Genomic DNA, 23,977 nt, shown 5'->3' on the forward strand with positions numbered 1-23,977 from the left:
TTTCATAATTTAACTGATACTGGTAACATAAAGAACCAAGAGCCGTTGTCTTTTTCTAGTCTCTCTTGCATTATGTCATGTATCTTTTTTCCTTAATAGAGCGTGTGTACTTGATTAAATGGATTTAAATGTGACCACTTAGATGTAAGTTAATTTGAGTTATCTCTAGAAAATAGTTGATGTTTAATTTCATTTAATTCAGGGAAAATAGATTCTACACAAATTATGGCATTTCATAATTTTAACTCTCGCGAGGATTTCTACCCATCAATAAAGCCTGTCTTATGGTACTAAATTTACATAGGGACCATGGCTGAAAGGTCGCCCCAGAATGATTTTGAGACGGGCATATAATTTTGCCTGCAAAGCTGTCGGTTTCGTGTGTCACCTCAGATCCTCCAATGTGAGTGCTTGAGGGAATACCTGCAAGAATGGGCCATTGCAAGTGAAAGAGACATTTAGTGTCGTCTGTATTTTTAGGTTTTGATTCACCGGTATGGTTTGGAACAATTTAAACAGATGATACTATTTTTCCATTAAATTATACTGGATTCCATATACTACAGGCAGGATTTCAAGTACTGTTTCTAACCTCGAACTTTATACAGACTTTTAATAGTATTTTATTAATTTTACAGCCTGGCAATGTACAGTGCCTCAAATTAACAACATTTCAAATATCCTTGGCAGTCATTGCTTCTCTGTGTTTACTGGTAGTCGTTTTAAAGCTACTAGCTGGACTTCTGTTTTAATAAAATGTTCTTGAAAAACATGATATGAAGTGGCCACCTTTGACGAGTTAAAGGTGGGAGTGAATGTATTAATGTTGACACCACAAGCAAGCAAAAATCTAATGTTAAAAATATGACATTCTAATGCTTGAGATCTTAAAATAATTGTCCAGTTCGAATGACCTATGGACTATTTGAAAACAAGAACAATAGGTGTTTGTACATAACTGAAGACTCTGTTTTGAAATCGTGAGCTACTGATTCCAGCTGCAGACGGCCTGCTGTAATACTGGACCAAGTACCAGCGACCCGGGCCTTGTGCTGCTGGAAATGCTTTATTGTACAGCCGGTTTTGAAAATTGACCTTATCTGCGCGGCTGGCATGAACCTAACGCTTCTGGAAAAAACTGCGTGTAGTAATTGTGTAAATGGTATTTATTTTCAAAATGCATGGAAATCGTTGCTGTGAGCAGTCTGCGCCGTGGTAAAATAAGGGTTAAGCTTAGCGGATGCTGAAACAGCATTGGTAGCAGAATTCGGCAGGTCCTCAAGCGGTTTAAAATTTTGGTTCCTAAAAGGGACAAAGAACACACTACGCCTATTTTCTAGCAAAATAACGTGAAGTTTTGATACTGATAGGTCTTAATTTTAATATTTGTTGGTCATCTTTAATGTAAAAACTGACAAAGCTTCACTAAAATTATGTAATTGCGCTATTAGAATATAAAATCCTAAGAAAGAAAATATAAATAGCTTTCAGGTAATTTATTTTTTTCCACCCCCGTGTGTGTGATGTTGCCTGTTTCAGGTTCTTTTCAGCGCTCGTGGACTTTAAACTTGAGGGGTTGTTGGGTGGCTGGGTTTTTTTCCTCTTTCTTTTTTTTCCTTTTTTTTTTTTTTTAATCTCCGTATAATAATAGACATGGCTTTATGGCATCCATATTAAAAATGGGTAATTTTCCTTATGGTCCCTGTCTTCCTGCTGGGTTGATAATGTTTTGATGTATTTTTCTTTTGCTCTGATGAGAGGTCTGCTGCTGCTGCTCTGACATATTCATTTGGATGAATAATTATAACTTGCACAATGTCAAGCTGAAGATGGTAGGGTTTTGTGCGTCATGACAAGCCTAGTAGCCAGTGCAGGTGTCTCACAGCATGAGCAGCAACAGCCAGTGTATTCTGGCGCAGAGGAGACATTTTAGAGTAGTAAGAAATCAGCACCAAGGGCAATGCTGCTGCTGCCACTGTTACAAGTGCCAAATAAATGCAGAGTGCTTCTCAATGACAAGTGCAAGAACATCGACTTACTCCCGTTATATTCTTTGTCTAAATAACCCGATAAACGCGCTGTCGCCACATCTCAGCAGACGCCGTAAGCAGGCTTCTGCGGTTTCGGTGCATCTATATTCTGCTGCCCTCACGTCAGGGTGTCGTTCCTAGACTGCCCACTGCCCACCTGGTTGGCGACATGAAGGTCGGGAGAGTGGAAATTAATGACTAATGAGGTCATGCAGCCAGCCAGCGATGAAACGGTAATACGAGATTCAGAAGGTACAGCTATGAATGAAATGATTCTTCAGTTATTTTGATGAAAACACAGTAAAAGGCATCATACTTGTGCTTTTTCGTAGCAAAGGAGCTTCACAGACACCAGCTTTATATGCGTCTATAAATACAAGCCCCAGAGATGGCTGACAAGACACTTCAGAAAGATTTCAGTGTTGGGTCTCAGTTTGCTTTCTGCCAAGGAGGGGGGAAATTGTTAAACTATCGTTTGTGAGAAATAAACTGTTTCCAAACAAATCTAAAGAATCAAAAATTATTTCGGTGATGGCAGCTGATCCCTTTTCCATCCAACAACTGTTGACTTTATTAAATTGTATCCTGTCTGTGAATTCCTACAGGGCCAGCGAGTAACAGCATCTATAGTTTAGGCTATTTACCTTTTCCATTAGGAGACTTCGCAGTTGTTTTAATTCTGGATAAGAAAATTCTGTGCTAGGAAGAATTTTAGCAAAAAAATCTCAGAAAAAAGATCATATTTTAATCTTTTTTAAAAAATAAATTTTAATAAAATGTGCTGTATTTACCTGAATTAGAACATTCTTACTATCATTTAATTAATGTTTAGTTTATCCAGGATTTGCAGTGGCTGTTTGAAATATATACCTATAGCATTTCTGGAAACTTGCTGAAAGGCTTCGTGGATTTTTCTGGTAGGCACAGACTCGAGACTTTCCGTGGCTCTAGAAATAAGACCCAAGAGCAGAGTGACTCTCTTTTCAGTCCTCCTCATTCCTTTGATTGAAGGAAACGGCGTATGGGCAATAGGGGTAAGCTGGGGAAAGTGTTTGAATTGGAGTAAAATAAAAAAAGAAGGAAGGAATTGGCAGGGGGAGCTACCGGTGATGAGATGGAGATGAGAGCGCAGAAATGGAAACAAAAGTGTTGCAAAACTCCAGGGACTTGTTCTTGGTAGAAGAGACGGTATGTTCCTCTCGGCAACGGGTGCGTCCAGATGTTGGATGGAGTAACCAGTTTGGCTTTGCGAGTGATGCTACCCTGAATTATGAGTGTCTTATTTTCCAAAGAATATTTGCCATAGTTCATGCAAATTGTAAAATTGTAATGCGTTTGTACAAAGGTTCCCAAGAAACAAAGAGTTTGCGCTGTTTGACGTTATTAACAACTATCTCGGTGTAGTGTAGACAAACAAGCGCACGATCGCACTCTAAAAGCGTATCGGGCAATGACCAAAAATTAGTTGGTTAATCAAATAAAAAGGAATACTATAGTTTTCACGGCTTGCGTGACAAGCGTGTGATGTAGTTAAACAGCTATAGATGCGTTTATGTATAGAGCAGGAGACAGCTGGCAACATCAATGAAGCATGCAAATAAGATCAAACGAACAGCGCGTTAAAAAAAAGATTTAACTACCTTTTTAAGGAACATCATTGAAAAATTACAATTAGTATTAAAATTAATTGGATTTTAAAACTTATCTGTGGGTTATAATCCCTTGATGTTTCTTTTTTCTAGTGAAACCCTTTGAATTCCCGGAAGATAAAGATAAAAATGATTATTAGAGGATTTATCTGTGTGTGATATAGAAAAATGTAAAAAATCAAAATGGAAAGCAACTGTTGCAAGTACCAGAAAATTATGCTATTAATTTAAGTGTCATCAGAGCACAAAAGATCACATTTCAGGACTGTGTGAAAATTATTAAAATACTGGAAATAATAGTACTTAAGATGAAGATATTATACTCTAAGATGTGGTTAAGTGACTGACACTATTATATCACTTCAGGTATTATAAAAGTAACAAAATGCTTTTAAAGATAATAAGCGTTACATTTGGAGATTGGCAGTATTCACACTTTTCTGCTTAAGTGCTTTCCTACTTTAATATAATTTAATAACAGCAGGAAAAAATGTAGCATTTTATTTCTAAGCGACGCTGTTTCTTTCTAAAATATGTGTGCGTAAAATAGATAAACTTGTTACATATAAATCTGAGAATGTTCATATAATTTGCTTCTTTTTGACCAGGTGAGCAAGGAAGAACATAATTACTAAAGATTAAAGGAAACCGTTCCATGTTTTATAGTTAAATTAAAAAAAAAAAAAAGAAAGAATAGAGGTGTTTATAGAAAAATACCTCTCTACGAACCAAACATTTAGTTTGCTTTTTCTTTTTGACCCCAAGAACTTGTACCAAGGGCCAGATTTCAGATGGGTTTTGGCCCGGGGACATCTTTTTGGTTTTTTAAAACGTCCTTTACGCCAGCTGCAGAAGTCTCGGCGGTCTCTCCTGTCCTTCCTGCTTGTCCTCGCACCTTGAATGGTTCGGTTGTGTTCTTGTTCTCTGTAAGCGATTTCAAAATACCCTTCGGTGCTCCCAAGCCATTTCTTCTTTTCTACTCTCGAGTTTCCCGCTGCCAGACAATTTGAGGCAAGGCGTTCTCTGGGAAGAGTCTGTCTCCACACACCACCCCCCCTCGCTCGCCCTGCGGGGCCGCCTCTGGCGAGTTTCTGGCCACCCTCCCTTTTGTGCTGTGGCAGCTTCGTCTCCCACCAAGCCACCTTCTCGCGGCTCTCCCACTCGCCTCCTCATCGCGCTTCCCGCTCCCCCCACGGATTCCGTCTGAGCTCAGGCGCGGACCCCGCGTGGGCACTGCTCCAAACGGACCTCGCCCCTTTCCCCTCTTGCGTTCTTCACCTCCTTTCCCTTCCCTAAATGCATCTTGGCGTTTGGTGCCCTCTGGAAAGCTGTTAACTTGCCTGCTGAGCGCTCGCTCTACTCAAAGAAGTCTTTCCCCGGAGAAACAGCTACTTCTTTTGTGCTCCCCGACGAGTTTAAAAAAACATCTTTCGCATTGCTGCTCTCTGTATTGTCCTGTATAATGAAAGATTTTTCTGATTCCGTCTAATCCACCCTCAAATATTGAAATCCCTTGAGTGTAATCCTCTGATTATTAGACGGTTTCTCCTTCTCTTACCGTATTTACATGGCTTGAAATCTAATGTTAAGTACCTGTTTTTATACTGCTTAATTTTGAGATAATTATGACATCGCTAGGCTACATTTCTTAGAGCCTTTAAAAAATAAATACGCTACTTTAGTTATGTGGGTATTTTGGTGTATTTCTATTTGGTACCACGGCCGTGTTGCTCAGCTGAAGTAGAGACGAAATCTCAGAATGTTAGAAGTTTAATAGTAGATAATGATGATTTTTACTTTAATTTTACGGTGGTTTGTTACAAGTTAGAATGCAAATTAATAGTTGTCACCGGCTTTCAGAGAAGTTTTGTGAAAAAGAGTAATAAACCAGTATCGAATCCAGGCATGATGTGTGTATATCACACCACGTTGCAACTACCAGGACCAGAGAATGTACGTCGCGCTCGGGATACAGCTAGTCTTCCTTTGGCTTGCTTCAGCAAAGAAATGTGAAGTTTAACGTTTTACGCTACTAGATTTTAACATTTCTTAAATTAATTCAGTTTGTTTTTAAATATTCTATGTGGCTGTAGGTGGAAACTATACAAAACTTGTTTAAATTTCTTCTTTTCTTAGAACTCCTTAATAGACATTTATAATCAGTTCCTGGCGGCGTTAGAATCGCTGAAAGAATTCTGGGATGCCATGGATGAAATCGATGGGCAGACGTGGGTGCTTGAGCCAGAAAACCCCGCACGGGCGGCTACAACAAGAAGAATTGCGATAGGTAGGGAAGACTTGAAGGAATACAGTGGGTTTGAGAAGTAAAACTCGGGTGCTCTTTCCCTTTGCTTATCTAATTAGAGGGCGCTTGTTTGAGGTGGGACAATGAAAAGTGGCGCCTATAACCAGCAAGACGCAACTCTCTTACTCTGCGTATTAAAAAAAATAACCTTCCGGAGTATACCGAACCTGTGTAGGAAGCTAATTACACTTTATGGTGTTACATAAAATGAAAGTTTCTGCAGGAAAATAGTGTGTATTTGTAAATTATGAACATGTAACTGTCAAAACTGAGGACTTGCACGATAACTCTAGAAAAATCCGTATTTGTGAAGAATCAGCTTAGGTGAAGCCCTGATCTCATTCACAAATTCCATTTTTTTTTAACAGACTATTACTTTAGATTGATCCTGTCCGGGAAGAATGAAAGGAATATTAGAGTGCAGCCAAAAGGGAAAAAAGGGGGTTAAAACAGGAAGGTGGAAAGGACAAAGAAGAGAAGAGAGGAAGTGAGAGGCGTACAGTGTTCACCCTCTGAAAAAGTACCGTAATCCATATGCTGATGTCTGGCATTTTAAGGTCTTAATATATATAGGAGAAGGAGTCTTGTAATTGCAAAGAGAAACTTGCCACGGGCAGATACAGGGGGAAACGTTACCTTTGAAAGAAGAGTTCCGATTTTTAGCTGAAACCCCCTGTCAGTTGCACACTGTAGAAATCTGGAGAGCGTACAATGGACCAAAGCGGACCTCAGCTGTCCCCGAAACCTGCAGCGGGAAGGAGATAGCGGGGTGCACGGGAGGGACAGAAAAAGTCCAGCAACCCGCGAAAATGGCCTGAGTCGGACAACAACGTGTGTGTGGATTTCATTCCTCCCAGTTTCTTCAAGGAGGGCAAGGCTAACATACCCCTTATTTACAAAAAACACTGGATTTCACCTGTTTTTATTTATTTTATTTATTTACTTTAATTTGCGGTGAGGTTTTTAAGCTGGATGCAGGAGATTTTTGAGCTGCTTACCCCTTATGAGTAGTAACCTTATGAGGATGACGGGGTATCTTCTAAAAGAACTGCTGTTTCCGAAAGATGCCTGTGCCCCTGTTCGGTCAGTCCAGGGGCATGCTGTGGAGAGGACTGACTTTTACTGCGTAATATTGTCGTGATGCTTCTATTTTTGACTGTAGAAGATGACGAGGAATTAATAACCATTACTCTACTCCCTTTAAAATTTCACTCAGATTTCAAATGGATTATGTCATCTAGCTTCAGTTTGATTATTCAGAAATAAGTTTAAGTCTTAAGGTTAAGAGGGGTTTATAAGAAATGCAAGATTGGCAGGATGTTTTAATCAGTTGTCATTTTTAATTACAGTCCATTGAAATTTAAGTATTTAATATGTGCTGATATTTTGTAGAATTAATTTGGATACCCACCAACTTGTTTAGTATTTGTTGTAACGAAAACCACCCTGAATTAACCAATTTAAAACTGCTTTTAAAAGCCAGTTAATGTTTCCTTTTCCAAATACTTGACTGCAAAGGGAAACTTCCCCTATGAGTTATTTGCTTTTTCGTTGTAGGGACCAACGTCTCGGTGAACATAGAGGTAGACCCTCGGCATCCAAACATGCTCCCCGAGTGTTATTTCCTCGGAGCAGATCACGGTAAGGCAGCGCACAAACACTGTTTGTTTCTCTTCTAGAATCGGATCTCGGGGAGCAGATACGATACCAGCATCAGCTCCCGGGGGAAACTGTACCTAAGCAGGGCCGGGAATTCGGCTGCCCGTGCGCGTAGGGCTGTTGCGCACAGGAGATGCCGGGGTTTTTACCAGCCTAAAGCCACAGCGTGCTGGTTTGCTCCGAGCGCCACGCTTTTTTCTAGTGCCTTCCTAGCACAGTTTAGAGGGAACCCTGTGTCCTACAGATGATCAGCCAATCGTGCTTGTATTTTAATATACTTCCTTTAAAAAAAAGAATTACATATGTCCTAATAGTGTTTGGAAATCCTTTAGATCTACTCTGCGTCCCAGAGCTTTTTACCAACTAGTTAAGGTAAACAGGATCGTATCTTCAACAGTCTGATATTTCAAGTACTAGTGTAAAGAATTTCCAAAACAAAAACCTAAGAGCAGTCATTGACTTGGGTTCCTGAAATAATTTAAAAAAAAACAACCCATGCCTTCCCCCTTCAGTGCTGAAATCCGAGGTCAACCTGGGGGGGGAGGAGTGAAGAGGATCCTCAAGATGACATAATGGTTTATGTACGTGTTTTGCAGCGGTTAACCCTTTGAGAATGAAGCTGAACAACAACATGCACTTATGGTAAGCATCTTTCATAACGTCGGTTTGAAAGTGAAACAGTGTTTGCCATTCCTAGTGTTGACTTTTCTCTCCTTATCTCCCACCTGCAGGGATCCAGAAATCAGTTTATTACAAAACTTGAAAGACCTCTTGGAAATAGATTTTCCTTCTCGTGCTGTGATAGAGAAAAGTGTAAGTTGCTTTTTATTAATGATCAGTTGTTATTTCTCAATAAGTAAAATTTAAATGGTCACTTCATAACTGCCAGCAAAAATAAGAGACTTCAGAGAGAGGTAATTGGATTAATATATTGCCGTAAGGACGTCTGAACTTCAAGCAACAATTGTCAGAGCTTGTTAACCTTTGATTAGAGGTGCGCACCTTCCTGTGGCCTTCATAGCAGTAAGGCGATTAATAACGGGCTGCACTATTAAAAAGGAGAGAGGAAGTTCCAGAGTAGCTAATGAGATGTGGAAAATCCAAACAGTCTGTTATGGATGTTGGTGACTTAAGTTCTAATTAGGTGGAGCTGCTTAGAGGGGACAAGAGGCCATCCAAATACCGGTGCATTTCAAAGTTGGAATTAATTTTTGACAATGCCGTACCGCGGGATTACTAGCTTCACTTTCACTTGTAAAATTTTTAAGTTAATGTCTGACTGTGAGGCGTTGTATCTGACGTCCAAATGTAACGCCAAATCATCGTGTTTAATAAAAAAGAAACAGTGGGGCCCAAAAGTATGAAAATGCTCGTCAAACTAGATGTAATTTGGTGAGAGGATAAAATAAAACCTAGCAAAGTCTTGTACATCTGGCAACTACTCTCGCTCTTCATACCCTAATGGTGTAGACACAGATAGTGAAGGCAAAAATATTTAGTGACTGTAAGTAACAAAAGCTGCAAAAGCAAAGACAAACAGCTGAAGGCGTTGCCTGTGTTACCAGCCCTGTTTCGCCCTTGCCCTTGGCCGCCAAGTGAAAGGTGTTGTGTTCTCAGGATTTTGCTAAGGACTGTGGGATCTGCTACGCCTATCGCCTCAACGGCACTACTCCGGATCACGTGTGCGACGATCCCCGCTGCGGACAGCCCTTTCACCAGACTTGCCTGTACGAGGTAAAGTAATTAACGGGACAGACTTCTGCATCGACTTGCAGATTCTAGAAAATAAGCGTTGCACACTGAACTTTCAGTGCTTCCTCTTGTCTTCCCACCCACGATTCCTCCAGAAGGCCCTGGGGAAGGGAACCTGCCTCACTGGGTGATACAGACTCTGACTCGACACGCACCGTGTCAGGTCTCGATCAAATGAACTCTGTTTGGAAAAACCCTGCTAAGGAGATCGTTCTTAAATTTGATAAGAAACAAATGTGAATTTTAATCCACTTCCTTGTGTTGCAGTGGCTACAAGGTCTTCCTTCTAGCAGACAGAGTTTTAATGTCATCTTTGGTGAATGTCCGTACTGTAATAAGGTAAGGGAATCTAACGAAAGCGAGTGGTTGAACTAAATAGCGTGTGGTAGATTAAATAACGGCAAAAACTGTAACAGGCTACTATCTTCCCTTTACACATTGGAATGAAGAGAGGAAGACTTCAGCTTCCCCTGTGTTTAGTCCATCGGTATTTTAGTAAAGGTTTTTTGAAACAGCGCAAAGACACAGCAGTTATCGCCATCTGAGCGTCAGAGTAATTAAATACCACGCCCCCCTGTACTTCATAATACCTTTTTAATGTTGCTGTTGCAAAGATCCAGTTTCCAAAAAAAACCCCCAAAAAACCAAAACAAAACCACAACAACAAACCCCCAAGAATCCTAACACTGGTAAGACAAAGCAGCCTTGTACAAATAGTCTAGTGCATATGTAACGATGAAGTGCAGATGTGGAAAGTTTAAGAGAACTTGCCTTTAAGAGATAGCTATTGACAGTGTTATTTTAAAAAATCTTTTTCAAGCCCCTGACACTGAAATCTTCAGTGAAGAAACTCTGAGAAAAAACTGGGCGATGGGGACAGCGCTGCGCTTACGCTGAAGACATCGGAAGAGGAACATCAAAGAAACAACAAGGAAAGTACGATTAGTAGCAGAAGTACGAGTATGGCTACGCTGTAGTGGTACGTCTCGTCAGCAAATGCAAGCCGAAATACAAGAGATGGAGAAGGAGCAGTGATGGCAGAACCGCTTCCTTCCAACCATGCGGGATGATCGGGAGTTAAGAGTTGATCGTGTTTCTTTTTGGGTTGTGAGAATATTGCTTGGGGGTCAAATGCTGGTAATTCTCTTGCAGTGTCTTTCTGCAGGAAAAAAAAAAGTAATAATAATATTGAATAAATGAGTGTGAATTGGAAAAACAAAGATGCCATCTAGGTCTCTAAGTTATCCTAGAGAAAGCAATACAATTGTTACAAAGTCTTAACTCTGGAATTTGCAGGAAATTGCAGGTTGTATCTCGGCTATGTAGTGTGCTGCACTAGGTGTGATTAAACACCGTCTAAAGAGACACACGCTGTATTTATCAATTACTGAAGTCAACAGCTGAAGTTCTTCTGTATCTTAAACTTGTGTCCAAAAAATGTTACTGTATTGTCTTTACAGCATTCCTGCTAATAAAGTTTCAGCTTGGAAACCCTAGACGTTACTCTGAAGTTTGATTTGCCGTTTTAATTTGTGTAATAAATGTTTTTACATTTCTTAGTGAAACAAAAGCTCTGCTGCTGTATCCCAGCTCGCACAAATATGCCCGTAGTGTGCTTTCTCTTCCAGTTGGACAGGGTGGTGGCTGGGGGTTTTTAGGTCTCCGGAACAATGTCTTAGCTGACCTTTTTGATCTCCACCTCTGAAAAGAATCCCCAAACACTACGATTCTGTGTCTCGTGTATCCGAGATGACCCTATTTTCCACCGTCCCTTAGAAAAGTTTCCACCTTTGGTTTCCTTTCCATGATCTCCTTCACAATGTGTTATTTGTTAGCAATACATCCCACTGAATTTCAACCTTAGCAGTATCGTTTTGGTAAAAATTGCTAACCTAAATTGTACTTCTCTAATAAAGTTTCCCGTCTTCCTGTTTTATTCCTCTTTCACGTGAGAACTATTATACATAGATGCAGCACTATCAATCATAGTGGAGTATCAGCTTTTCCTTTCTAAAGACTAACTCAAAACACAAATATAATCTAAGTACTAGACCAGTGACTGGGCCCTTTTCTGTAGAAATGTACTCTTCCTTCTTCCTGCAAAAAGGAGGGAAACACAAATGCCCCAGTTACTCTCCAGTGTAAAGATCTAGAATGGGAACGTGCTCACTGTTCAAGTAAACACGGGAAGTTACACCGGCTCTTTTTTCCCCCAATGTCATATTGTGGCGCTCTTTCCATTTTCTACTTCTTTTTTAGGATTACAGTAGCTTTTACACACCATATGCAGGAGGGAGGAGCTTTGCTACCTTCTCGCTGCTATCTTTTCAATTTGGCAGGTGAGGGCTAGGCAGTCGCACCCGAGTACCCCCACGTTACAAAGCGGCGTTTGTTACTCCGAGCCACTGCTGCGTCAGGACTCCAGAGTGTGGGGCTCAGCCCTTGGCTGCCTGACGCCCTGGGGCACAGCTCTGCTCTTTGCGTGCGCAGCAGGCTGCCTGACGCACGGCGTTTTGGATTAATAACAAAGCTACCTTTAAAGTTGCATTTTTGTGCTTATGAGAAATTGTCCTCATTTAACAAGTTGGTTTTCTACATGAAAGAAAACCTGGCTACAATCTCTCTTAAAATATGCTTAAATTCCATGGTAAAGGAGCACAGTGTGATTACTAAGATATACTTAGTTCTGCATTATTTTTACTAAAACCTTGATTATTTTTTTTTATCAGTTTTTTCATATACAGTTGAAGAGTAAGACTGAATACATTCATTCAACCCTTTTATGCACTAAATTACCAATATTATTTGGGGCGAGTTAGTTTACAACTGAAATCCTCAGATTAAAAAGTCAGAATTTAAGGATTTAATTAAAGAGTGTTAGGAAGTTTTCCGCTATGCAGAAAAGGAAACTACTGAAGTTTCTACCAAGAAAACGAGAGGGTCCACGAAGGGAGACTTGTTTCCCAACACTTTGACCTGCACGCTGGTGCAGCACTCCGAAGTGCGGTGCTTTACTACCAAACTATAGGACAAAACGGAGCATTAGTTTGCCGGTATTTTGACCAAGCAACTCTACACAAAGTTTCAGTGTTTGTGGCAAGCATCTCATTGGCATACATTTAGTTTAGGCTTTGTCTCTGGTGGTGTGGGTTTCGTTTTGTTTGTTGTGTTGTGTTTTTTTTTTAATTTCTATTTTCAGAAAGGCTGCTCTCTCTTTCTCAGGGTGCTATGACTGTCCTGAGGTAACACCCAAAAGCTCACCTGCGGGGGGTGGTCCTGGCCAGGCTCCCGAATGGTAGTGTAGAATTTATTCGGCTGCTCTTCAGCCTGGAGCTGCCGGCGCGTTACGCGAGCTTGGGCCCTGCTTAGGCAGTTAGAGTCTTCCTCTTTCACCTTGTTTTGCTCCTGTTGCGCTGGTTTTGGTGCAGGCTTCGCTGAGGGAACCTGTTGATGTACAGACAGTAATTCTGTACGCTGAAAAGCATTCAGTAACCTTCACAATTACCACCTCCCATTCCAATACTTGGACCTGTCAGGTTTGAGACGGGTAAGGGTAGTGCCCCGTTTGCGCTTATTCCCTGGGCCTACAAGAAACTCCGACTTTTACATTTGGAAGATACGAGCCAGTAAATCATACGCCAACTTCTGGAGTTTGTGACATCGCACTTGGATTTTTTTCAAGCACTTTTCTTCCTTGCCTCCCCCCTCTCCCCGCCAAAGGTGGACACTGAGCTACCAGTGCAGACACGCTCCCAGGAGATGCCGTGTGTTACTGCAGTGCCCGAATCCTCACCTGCTGAGGCTCCGTTTGGTGAAGTATCCTCTTTAATTGTCTTGCCTTCTCTTCATCCTGGAGCTGTTTGCCTCTTACCCCAGTACAGGCTTTGTTTTGACAGATGGAGTCTTCACCTTCCAGCTTTTTTTGCTTCTGCTGAACTGGTTTCGGCACAGGCTTTGGTAAGCTAACCTGGGGATGTACAGTGAACAATTTTGTACCGTGAAAAAAAAAGTATTTCTAAAAGAACAATGTTCCATCTTCAGTACCAAGAACATAGAATGAGAATAAGCTTTTATCTTTCTCAAAAGAATTGTTTTCAGCATTGTAATTGTCAATAAATGTCTTCTGCAAACAGTACAAAGTTAGAGCTATGCCGTATTTGGGAAGTATGCTATAAAATAAACTTCAGTTATACATTTCCAAACATTCACTAATAACCTTTATTGGGAACGATGCCATTAAGTCACTGTTAGTTTCATTAACGAGTAGAGCGGAATGCATTTCTTATCACTGGATTGAGTCAAATGCAAAACTCTAAAATAAGATAATTACGAAGTCTGCTGACTCGGGTAATCTAATGTACGAGTTAAGGCTTATAGTCTTTCACAGTCTTCTACAATGTAAACGGGGAATACACGGTGAAGAGTTGCAGGAGTCAGTGCAAGTTTTTGCCAGTGCCGCTCTAAGCACCAAGTCTGAAAGGATGTCTGCTTTTGGCTTTTGTCACCGGCAAGGCAAACGTAGCCAAAACACAGGCTGTATGCCACACGCCTTTGGTACTTCTGGCACACTAATAACTCTCTAACTGTAATGTTTGCATATGCTCCTCTAGGCAGCAGCTGTATCTGAACAGAGCAGCGAAGAAAGAAATAATGGGCTGCTTTTTTATACTGTAAATTACATACATACAGGAGACAGAAGCTGCACAGCCTAAATACCATTGGAAGTGCCAGTAGGCACTTTATATATTGTTTAATCCAAAACACCTTTTAAGACTATAATCCGTAGTTGTGCTCTGTGAAAATTATTAATGTTTAGAAATGAAAAGGTGTATCTGTTCTGAACAACAGCTCAAGCTGGTTTCAAACCTCCTGCCCCAGGACAAAACGCTGCAGCTAGCCCCGAGCAATGGAGCTGCAGAGGTGGGGCTAACCCTGGTGGCGGCTAACTCTGCTGGCTTCACCTTAAATGACCACACCACTTTCAAAACAGGACTTCCAGCACCTGTAAAAATATTTATTTTATGCCTAAAAATTACCATATTCCATACTAATAAAAATGACAGGTTGGTATTGAAGTAATTTTTTTTTCACATGAAATCTACAAAATCCAGCAAGTAGTCAGCTGGCCTTACCCCGCTCCATTTGGCCCTAACACTAGCACTTGCACTGTGGCTGAAAAAGCGGAAAATACTTACCCAGTGCCAAAAACTGTGGCAAACAAATTTGAGAATTAACGCAATTAATATTTTATCATCAGCTATGTTTGGTGTGCAACTGAAACAAAGAACCAGGATGTAGCCTGTTACGCGTCTTACGTCATTTCAAGATTAGATTTGTGTACTAATGAGGGAGCTACATCTTACAATTCACGTTCCGTAGCAATTCCTCCTCACGTTATCTTCAAGGAGCTTGTGCTACAGGATCCCCTTATTGGTACTGACGGGTGTTTACTGGTCTTCAGAAGGGAACTGACCCAAAATCACCTCTTTCCTGTGTACCAAGCTGGTACAGGTGGGATCAGACAGGTCATCTGGAGTCAGGTGCTGCTCACAAGCAAGAAGTGAGAAGACTGGATTGTTTGTAGTGGCTCCCACTATTCTTAGGTTGCCTCTTTAATGGGAGAAGCGTTTGGTGAATAAAAGGAGAGGTGGAAAGGGAATGCAGAGGGCTGAGATGAAAAGAGAGAGACCTAGGCTAACGATGGGCAGTGCCGTGAAGAGATGCAGTGGGAAGTGCCTGCCTGTCATCCAACGCTTTGTCAGGACTGTAGCACCAAAGTGCACCAGGCCTTGAATCTCCTCCACAGCCAAGAACCACAGACTGAAACATCGGATTTTCTGAAAATAGCAATAAATTTAGAGAAAGTTCAGTTACCTGCTCTCTCTACTAGTACTTAAGTACTCCTTAAGTCCTTTGAATAACCCTAGAAATTTCCTTTCTGCAGCTGTTTTGCAGTGAATGTTACAGGGAACTCGCCCATGTAAGTGGCAGAACTGGCTGAAGAAATGACTCAAGTCAAAACCAGGTGACTGTTGGAGCAGTGCTAGCATTCTCACGATTCCAAGCAGCACACCACTCAACGTTAAAAGCTGCTCTGAAAAAGCGATGCCAGTTGCCAAGATTTAGTGATATGCAGGCAAACTCTCTGATCTTGTTCTTGGCCATCAAAACCAGTCCTGCTCCGTCCTACAGCACAAGAGCGGCGATACCTGGCACTCCTCAGCCATGGCGTTTTCAGTGGGGTTGTGCACTTGCAAACAGCAAGTACTGCAGCTGCTTTGACAGCCTGCAAGGTCAGGATCATCTTTTCTGCCAGCTTACTGTCAAGTCTTAGGCCAGGCTATAAGAAGAAAATAGATTTACTATTCAGTAGCTGACTCGAAGAGATCAAAGACTCTTGCGAACCAGGCATCCAACAGGATCAGCTGGAGATCAGTTAACAGCCACCTGATAGTTCAGTTCAGTTCAGTTCAGAAAACAGTACAAACTTTAAAAAAAGCTTCTCAAATTAGTGAGGACAAAGTGGTCACCATCATAGCAAGAGCAATACTGTCACTGAAACAGCCTTTGATTAAAAGAAAAAAAAAAAAGATAAAACCAGAAAAGTCAATAAAATTGCTAAAATAAGTATCTGTAATTACCAAGATCAAAACCCAGTGCCTTTTTATTAAACATGAACTTTTGTTCTGCCTTCCGTAATACGTAAATAGTGCTGACAATTGGTTTGCGAGGCACTTGCTACAATAAAATGTAATTGTATCATGAGAGAAAGGTGACAATCAGGAGATCATGAAAAAATTACATATTCTCACTGGTGGTTAATTAGCCATGCAAAACCCCCTCAAACAGATATTCTCTTCTATTAGGAATGATTACTATGCAGGCCTACAGATGTCAATACCACAGTCATTCAAATACTTCTTTCCCTACTAATTGAAGGTTGTAAAGCTCTGGTGCCAAGGTTTTGCTTCCAAAGAGCTAATTTATGACTAGAAGGATATTTTATGTCTTCAGTTGCAGCAGCTACAAAACTCAGCAAATCAGAACCATCTGTGCACTGATACTTGAATCACCATTCATCTAGCAGCCTATCAGTCACATTAGTTTGCATCCTGCATTCTTGGCTCACGTACACTTGCGATGGTCCAAAGTTCACCAGAAATATTAAAAATGAATGGTACCCTGACCCTGCCTTATTGCACAGGCATCAGAGACGGAAACAGGGCTTTTGCATACGGGGAGTTTCGAGGCAGAGGGATGACGGGACTGACATTTCACAGCAAGTCCAGTAAGACTGCTAATTACCTCAATCTCCACTTATTCAAACACGGCTCTATTAACGGTACAGTTTCAGACTTAAAAGTACAAAAGGAAAACATAACACGATAGCTGTCAGTTTTAAAATTCCGCATTAGTGCATCACCTAGCACGGCACACCTATAACGAAGTTAAATCCCAAAATAATACTTCCTCCACATTAGCGGCTGCAGGAGGATAAAGGCAAATGACAAAGAACAGTTTGAAAATGAGAAAATGAATTAAATGCTTTCACTAATAAGGGCAACTTTGCTTTTAATCTGGAACGAAGGAAAAACCTGGCATTCAGGCTTGTCTTCAAGATGTTAGTGAACACAGTCCTTGACTCCCCCATTATCCTGGAAGTAAATCATTCTCCACAGACCTACCGCTTTGAAGTGAGAGGCTGTAGGTCAAAAGGACTCATGACAGTTCTTCCTCCTTAAGGGTTGACATCCCACTTTTTAGCAAAGCCAGGGGAAACAGGAATTAACAAACATGGTGTATTTAAGGCAAAAGAACTGCTGTGTCAGTCTCATTTTGAGATCTTAAACTATTTCCTCTTCTACAAAAGAAAAGGCAACGATCAAGCAGGAGACGTCAGAAATAATCCCAGAGCCACCTTACTTACTTTTGACAGTTCAGCAGCAGAGCGATTTCGTGTCCGTGCTGCCACATAAAATTCCAGAGGGCCATCACATTCAGTCCCACTTGACTTGAGTCCATCCAGCAGGATTTTCTTGAGCACTTGATACTTTGGCTTCTCATCATAAGCTAAGCCATAAACACATGCCAAAAACTCGGATATTTCACCTGTAGAGCAGATTTTAATGTAAATGTCACTTGATGCAGACCTGGAACTTCAGAAAGAATTGAATTCCAAAATGGATGCCAATCCCACATTGCCAAACAAGATGACACAATTTCAGCTGAAGACACGCTCAAAAAACAGAACTGACAATATCTTGTCTTTTTGAGATGAGAAAAGGAAAAGGTAGATTTGGATACACAAGCTAAGCCTGAAGTGCCATGTCTTGTTATGCACATGCACTAACTCCTATAGTACTGAAAGCCAAGTATAAAAATTAATCAGAATGCTTTATTGACAAATATTGATAGTTCTGTGTAAAATAGAAGTATTTTATATTTGGTAGTTCATAATACCCCTTTAAATATTAACTACTCTCAACAACACCATTTTAATCTGCATAGATATTATACTTCGGATGCTTTGAAAAAAGCAATTTTTTATTTTTTTTTACTTCTAATACTTGGACAGATATTGGGTTTGAGATTACATTCCTAAAACAGTCTACCAGCAGCATTACTTTGCTATTATTATTGAGGGGTTCTAGAAACAGGGAAACCACTGAATGGGCAGAAATAACGCTATTAGGAAAAACATATGGGGGGGATCAAACTTTTCTTTCAGTTGAAGACTCAGGAATATCCTAGAACTGGAGTACTACACCAGATACTAGCATCTGGTAAAATCCCAGAAGATCTACTAAATGTGTGTACACATCATGAATATATTTTATGTAATATACGATGCAGTCAAATAATTCAAATACAGAAATGTTATGAAAATAAGTGAATAAATCAAAGATAGTTACTGACCTCTGAAGAAAGTTTGGTCTTTTCCCTGGGTTACTTTTGTATTTCAGCGAAGGAAGAAACATATGAGAAGACAAACTCTCCATTCATTTACTTTTTCAAACTCTGAATCCTAAGCAATAAGCCTTTTGCAGACAGTTGCTTACTATTTCCATACTAACAGCTACTTCTGTTTCTAAGATAGTCGCTGCTTCTTAAAAACCTTGGAGTACATATGGCTAAGATCCCTTATGTCACTCTACGGCATACATCACAGAGGAGACTGATTAAGACTTTCACACTACCATACACCGGCGTTGAAAATTCAGCCCTCAACGTCTGTATCATCTACTTAGTCCTTGTTTATGGGATAATGCAGGAAAGCAGCAGAAAAAAAGAGTTCCTGCAACAAATGCATGAAGTATTCTGTACCAGTAAGCATCGAGCATCATTTATTGCAGTGACCAGCATTCCACAGCATCCAGAAATTTACTTTCTCCCCTTGCAGTAAACAAGCTTTCCAGCTGAAAATGCTTAAAATATAATAAGCCTGTACATGAAGGGCCTGATCCAGTTCCACTGAAGTCAGAAATATGTGTTCAGTTAAACTGCACCCTGAATTACTGCGTGTGACACATAACCTAACAGTGAGTATCACACAACTATGGTGTTATCAGCTAAACACAGATACCGCAGGCTGAACTCTTCTCTCGGACAGCTGTGGATCAGCGTGGTTCACACAGTCTTGATTTGAAGGGGTCAATTCAAGGATAACTTCTGCTTGCGCACTAGAGTTTGCCCTAAGACCAGAGCCCGGGAATACTGCATGGACTCAGGCCCGGTGAACCCTCTACCTTCGGTTGCAAAACTTAGCAATGGCAGTTAAGATTTTAATTGAAGACTTCGTTAAATGTGTGTCACCTTTACTTTTGTACTGCCTCCTCCAAATAGACTGAGACGTTGAAGCATTTTTTTGCAAGTGCCTAAAGAGCTATAATGGTACATAGGACAAGCGCACTTACTACAGCTGCTTCCAGAAGAACCCCATTCCATCACTGAATCTGGGAGCTCATCCATAAGTCTGAAACAACATGAGAGTGCAACAATTTAATGTGGTTTTGGAGCAGGTGATTCTTCATTTGGGATTTAGGAAGACAGCAAGTCTCAATTCCAAAGGGAGTGGACCTCCGGGATAGCTAATGATTCACAGCACTGCTTTTAAAACAAAATCTCCTCTTACCAGCTATATTTTTAACTCTTTGTAGACTGCCGATGTCGGCAAGAACAGGCTTACAGCTAAGACTGCACTTTAACGTTAAATTTTTCTTTGCAAATGTTTTAAGCTTTCTAGAAAGAAAAAAAAAAACACTTTGAGCTGAAATGGCCTGTTCTGATTTCAGCTTTATGATTAATATTTGTATTTTGGAATTTAAAAAGCACTTCTGGTCTGCCTACTAGTCATTTAGCATCAGGTTCTTTCTGCCATGTAGCTCACAGGCAGCTGGGCGATGGCTGTCAAAATTCCAAGCAGGCATGGCAGGGACAAAAGGGGAGACGGAGGTCAAACGACCTTAAGCCCCATGCACTTCATAAATGGAAGGGCAGGGCCACAGATGTACTTTCTATCTATCCAGAAACAGAAATAGCGAAGGACGCTGGAGCTCAGAATCAACCATATCCTAAAAACATACGAGGTAAGACCAGCTCTCATCTTCGTGCAGGCATGAACCAGGGTGATCTCCTGGCACCTGTAGGAACCTGCAGCTGCACCAGCCCCCTTGCCCAGAGGAAGGGAAATCTGTTAGTTCGGTCTGTTAAAACTGCTAAGGGATCCCTTTTATTTTTTTATTCATTTGTTTAAAGGAGCCATAAAGGTTCACAAATCAGTAACAGGATGTGTTCTCAAATGCATAAAGTTGGGGTACGTAAATTAATAACCTTCAATTCAGTAATCTGTTGTTTAGTATCAGAAATAGGGGTCTCAATTTTGGGGAAACGTTTAAACAAATATTTTCCTGTAATCTAGCTTACATTCTAATTCAAATGGAGCCTCTCCTCTAATTATGGCATGGTATGAACACTTCTAAACTCAAATATACCAGCAGTCCTTAAATATCCCCTCACCAATGCCCAAAGCTTTGGCACAGTTGCCTCGTCGCCCCAGCATCCCTGGGAGGAAAGATGAAGAACTTGTGGTGAAGGGATGAGAGGATGAGACAACTAGTGAAGAACAAAGTTTGAGCTCCTGCTCTGGCTCCTGCCTTTCAACCGCACCCCACCTTCCAGGCCCAGCCCCTTCTTCCTCACCATCACACAGGCCCCACAGCAAAGGGCTTGGCATGCTCAGAAGCGATGCAACTGTGCTGCTAATGTACTAATTAACATATAAGCGACTGGATACGCACATACATCTGCATGTCTATTTCTGGCCTTCAAAAACAGTATAGGCACTGAAAATTAAGATAAATAAGAGGGGACAACCTGGGCAAGTTACCTAATACCAAGAATGCAATTCATTAGATTAATAGGATATTTCTGATAAATGGAATCTGTATCATTTTCCATGCGTTTCCTCTAAGCATCTGTTTGCTTGGCATCCTGAAAATGCTAGCAATCTAAGGGTTAACTGCAAGGGAAGAATTAGTGAAGCAGCTTGATTGATTAAATTGATTTAACATTGAATTGTGTAAGTGTTACCTTGCAGGGGGTTGTGCAATGATCAGAACTTCTACAGGAGAAATATTAAACATAACATACGATGTCAACATTTACAGATGCAATCTGTATTATCCACAGTCTGCAGGCTAACCTTTTTCTCTGTTGAGAGCTGATGCCACACTGAATTTGCAGATTGATTTCTGTGGATCAGCTATCCCTATTGTGTACCTCTGTTGTGACTTGCCCTAGTTAAAAGTTTGCTGCCTTTTCCAATGGTGATGTTACCGTTATGGGGAACCACTCCTCCGTATAGCCTTCTACAGGCTACTACGCTCTACCACATGCAATTAACTCTCTCAAGTCCCAACTGTGAAAGCAGGGAAAGGAAACACTAATATGCTGTTGCTTTAGTATGCTCTAAATGAGTCATGTTGGAATACAGGAAAGACTTCAGTCAAAGTTCTTTAGTATTTTGGTATTTGTTTGTAGCAGCAGTAGGCTTATATAACATTAAAAACCTACGTAAAAGCATCTGAAAAATACTATCCTATAGAAACTTAGCTAAATAAATTGAATGCATATGTGGAAAAACTTCCAAGAGATGTTTGCACTATAGTCTCTACAAAGCACCCATGAAGTTTAATGGAAACATGAAACAACTTTCTGTATGTGCAGTAATGTCTGCACTAATTTATAAATGTTTTCTTTAAAAAAAGAGCACTAAAAAAATACGCAGCAGAGTAAATGACTGTGTTCTGTGCATTTGAATGTATCATATCTCTATAGCAGTACATACGTAGACATGTATGTATTTTTAACTGCTTCTAACATCTCTCAATTAAGGAAAATGGTTTTAGCCTTCTTGTAAGGTGCTATTCTAAGGGATGTAAAGCTGCCTGTCTCGGAGCTGTTTTGTTAACTGATGAGGACATTGCAGGGTTCTAGGGTAGTATGTGTGTGCACATGTGTACATGTGTGTGTTGTTTTATTTTTACTTTGTTTTTGCAGACTGGACAGCCACAGGGTCCTTCAGGTTCTGTTCCCAGGGCAGCTTCCCACATAACCATTGCAGCATGCAGTAGCCAAGGATTTCAAGGTCACCTCGTCTGGATGGGGCTAAAATACAGGAGGGGAGGGGTGGGAGAGAGAGAGAGAGAGAGAAGAAAAAAAAAAAAAAAGGATGAAGAATAAGAACCTCTTCTTAGGAAATAGAAAAGACTTTGATTGAACTAGTGTTGATGAAATATGAAAAAGCCAAATGGGCAAAGTGTTTTGTTTATTCAGCTGTATTAGACCTAAACCGCCCCGGCATTTGGCCCCAGTCCACAGACAGGCAGTGACTTGTTACTGTTGAAGTAAGGGTCAGTTTCCTCACCTCCTCCACCTTCATCCTTCCTCAGTCTGGCCTGTCACATGGACTTGATCCCCATGGCCTCTGACATGATCCAGACAGCCCATAACTGAGTACCAACACTTTCTCAAAGAGCCAAGCAGTAAAACAAAGAAATAAATGTCTGCTGCTAAATTGCTAACACATGTTCCAGGAAGTCCATGGGGTCCACATTGGTCATGCAGGGACCCTGTGAGTGCAGACTAAACACTGATGGCCTTTCCTGTTCTCCTACAGAGCTATTTGAACTTGGAAGATATGACAAAACTGCCATCTAGTGTACATTTACACACCAAAGTTGTCTGCTTAAGAGTACCACAAACTGCTTGTTTAGAGAGTCGTAGCACAAGCTAAAACACACTTGCTGTTTAGCAAGTCCTGCGCAAAATTACTACTGCCGCTTCCACAAAGGAAGTTATTTCAGGAACCACTTACTCTCACTCTGCACACCCTAAAACAGACACACTAACTACAGGATACAAATACAGTAGATACGATTCAATCAAAAATTAACCCTGTCCCCAAACATCATCTATGCAGAAAAATAGGTACCTGAAGTTAATCTATAGATGAATTTTTCCAAGGGAAAGAGGAAAGAAAAGTGCAATACTAATAGAATTGCTATTGCTTGCCACTATTCAGAGGAAACCAAACTCGAAAAAACTGAACAAGCAGGATGGCTGCAATACTTCTTTGTACACATTTGACTTGCAGCCTATACTTTTCAAGTCGACACCACATGGAATCTGCAAAAACAGTAACTGTTAATCGTGATTAAAGACAGACAGATGTAGAAGTTAAATTTATGCTTTTCCAAAATGACTTTGCACTTTCCATGAAGGAAAGAAGATTTCAGATTTGTTTGGTACTTTTAGTCTAGCATAAAGACTAGTAGTTGAGCACAATGCTCTTAATCCAGCTGTAAACAGATATCATATTTTATGGGCCTTCATTAAATAAATTCCAGAAAGTCACTCGGCAAACTTATCTTTTAATTTAAAAAGTCATCTGCTAAAAGCTACGGTGCCAACACATCATAACTGTTTCTTGTTACTGTACACACATTATGGTAAAAGCAGAAGATTAGTTCTTATACAGTCTCTATCTTAACCGCTATTAGACTATGGGATTATTAAAGGCCCTTCAATCTAACAGAATGCTACACTATCCCTTGGGTGCCGTTTATTTTCTGCACTAGATTCAGCAACGTCCTAATGCAAGACTTGGCTCTCATATTAGAATAAAAACACAATCTCTACCACTTGCTGTTCTGTAGTGATTTCTTCAGCCATAAATCTCCCATTAACTGTGGAATCATTCCATTCATACACATGTGTTCACAACTCCTTTTTCCATTATGGTAATTCCAGATTATAACCATATAAACCAGAATTTTTGATTGCAGATCCTCTAATTTTCACACAATGCTTTTCTGGCACCTCTTTGCGTACGATGGGCTACAGAAAGCGGCCTTTTGAGAAAAACTGACAAAATTACAATGGACCACTTTTTTCCACTGAGGGACTAACTGATATGAATCTGTAAATAACGTTAAAACAATTAGATTTCAGAAGGTAACCTAAGATAACGCATTTTCTGACAAAACAGTCCCCAGAGAGTAAAGTTTACTTCACAGTTAACA

The 23,977-nt window shown here is 40.6% G+C and overlaps 2 protein-coding genes across 5 annotated transcripts in view; one reads left to right on the forward strand and one right to left on the reverse strand.

Annotated features, from left to right (window-relative positions):
- The window catches only part of FANCL (FA complementation group L), a 30,342-nt gene extending 19,452 nt beyond the window's left edge, over positions 1-10,890 (forward strand). For all 4 annotated transcript variants that reach the window (XM_074578547.1, XM_074578549.1, XM_074578550.1 and 1 more), the window contains exons 8-14: positions 5,816-5,966; positions 7,542-7,625; positions 8,240-8,285; positions 8,375-8,456; positions 9,261-9,377; positions 9,663-9,734; positions 10,216-10,890. In XM_074578547.1, the coding sequence (XP_074434648.1) occupies positions 5,816-5,966; positions 7,542-7,625; positions 8,240-8,285; positions 8,375-8,456; positions 9,261-9,377; positions 9,663-9,734; positions 10,216-10,251 (588 nt within the window). In that variant the 3' untranslated portion in view covers positions 10,252-10,890. The remainder of the gene's footprint in view (positions 1-5,815; positions 5,967-7,541; positions 7,626-8,239; positions 8,286-8,374; positions 8,457-9,260; positions 9,378-9,662; positions 9,735-10,215) is intronic.
- VRK2 (VRK serine/threonine kinase 2) overlaps positions 9,973-23,977 on the reverse strand; it is a 45,551-nt gene continuing 31,546 nt past the window's right edge. The window contains exons 9-14 of the mRNA XM_074578546.1: positions 21,941-22,061; positions 19,310-19,368; positions 17,323-17,504; positions 13,189-13,362; positions 12,657-12,839; positions 9,973-10,554 (exon numbers count right to left, since the gene is read on the reverse strand). Coding sequence (XP_074434647.1) covers positions 10,312-10,554; positions 12,657-12,839; positions 13,189-13,362; positions 17,323-17,504; positions 19,310-19,368; positions 21,941-22,061 — 962 coding nt within the window. The 3' untranslated portion in view covers positions 9,973-10,311. The remainder of the gene's footprint in view (positions 10,555-12,656; positions 12,840-13,188; positions 13,363-17,322; positions 17,505-19,309; positions 19,369-21,940; positions 22,062-23,977) is intronic.

The sequence above is a fragment of the Larus michahellis genome, chromosome 3 (assembly GCF_964199755.1).
Source record: "Larus michahellis chromosome 3, bLarMic1.1, whole genome shotgun sequence".
In the NCBI taxonomy this organism is placed as follows: Eukaryota; Metazoa; Chordata; class Aves; order Charadriiformes; family Laridae; genus Larus; species Larus michahellis.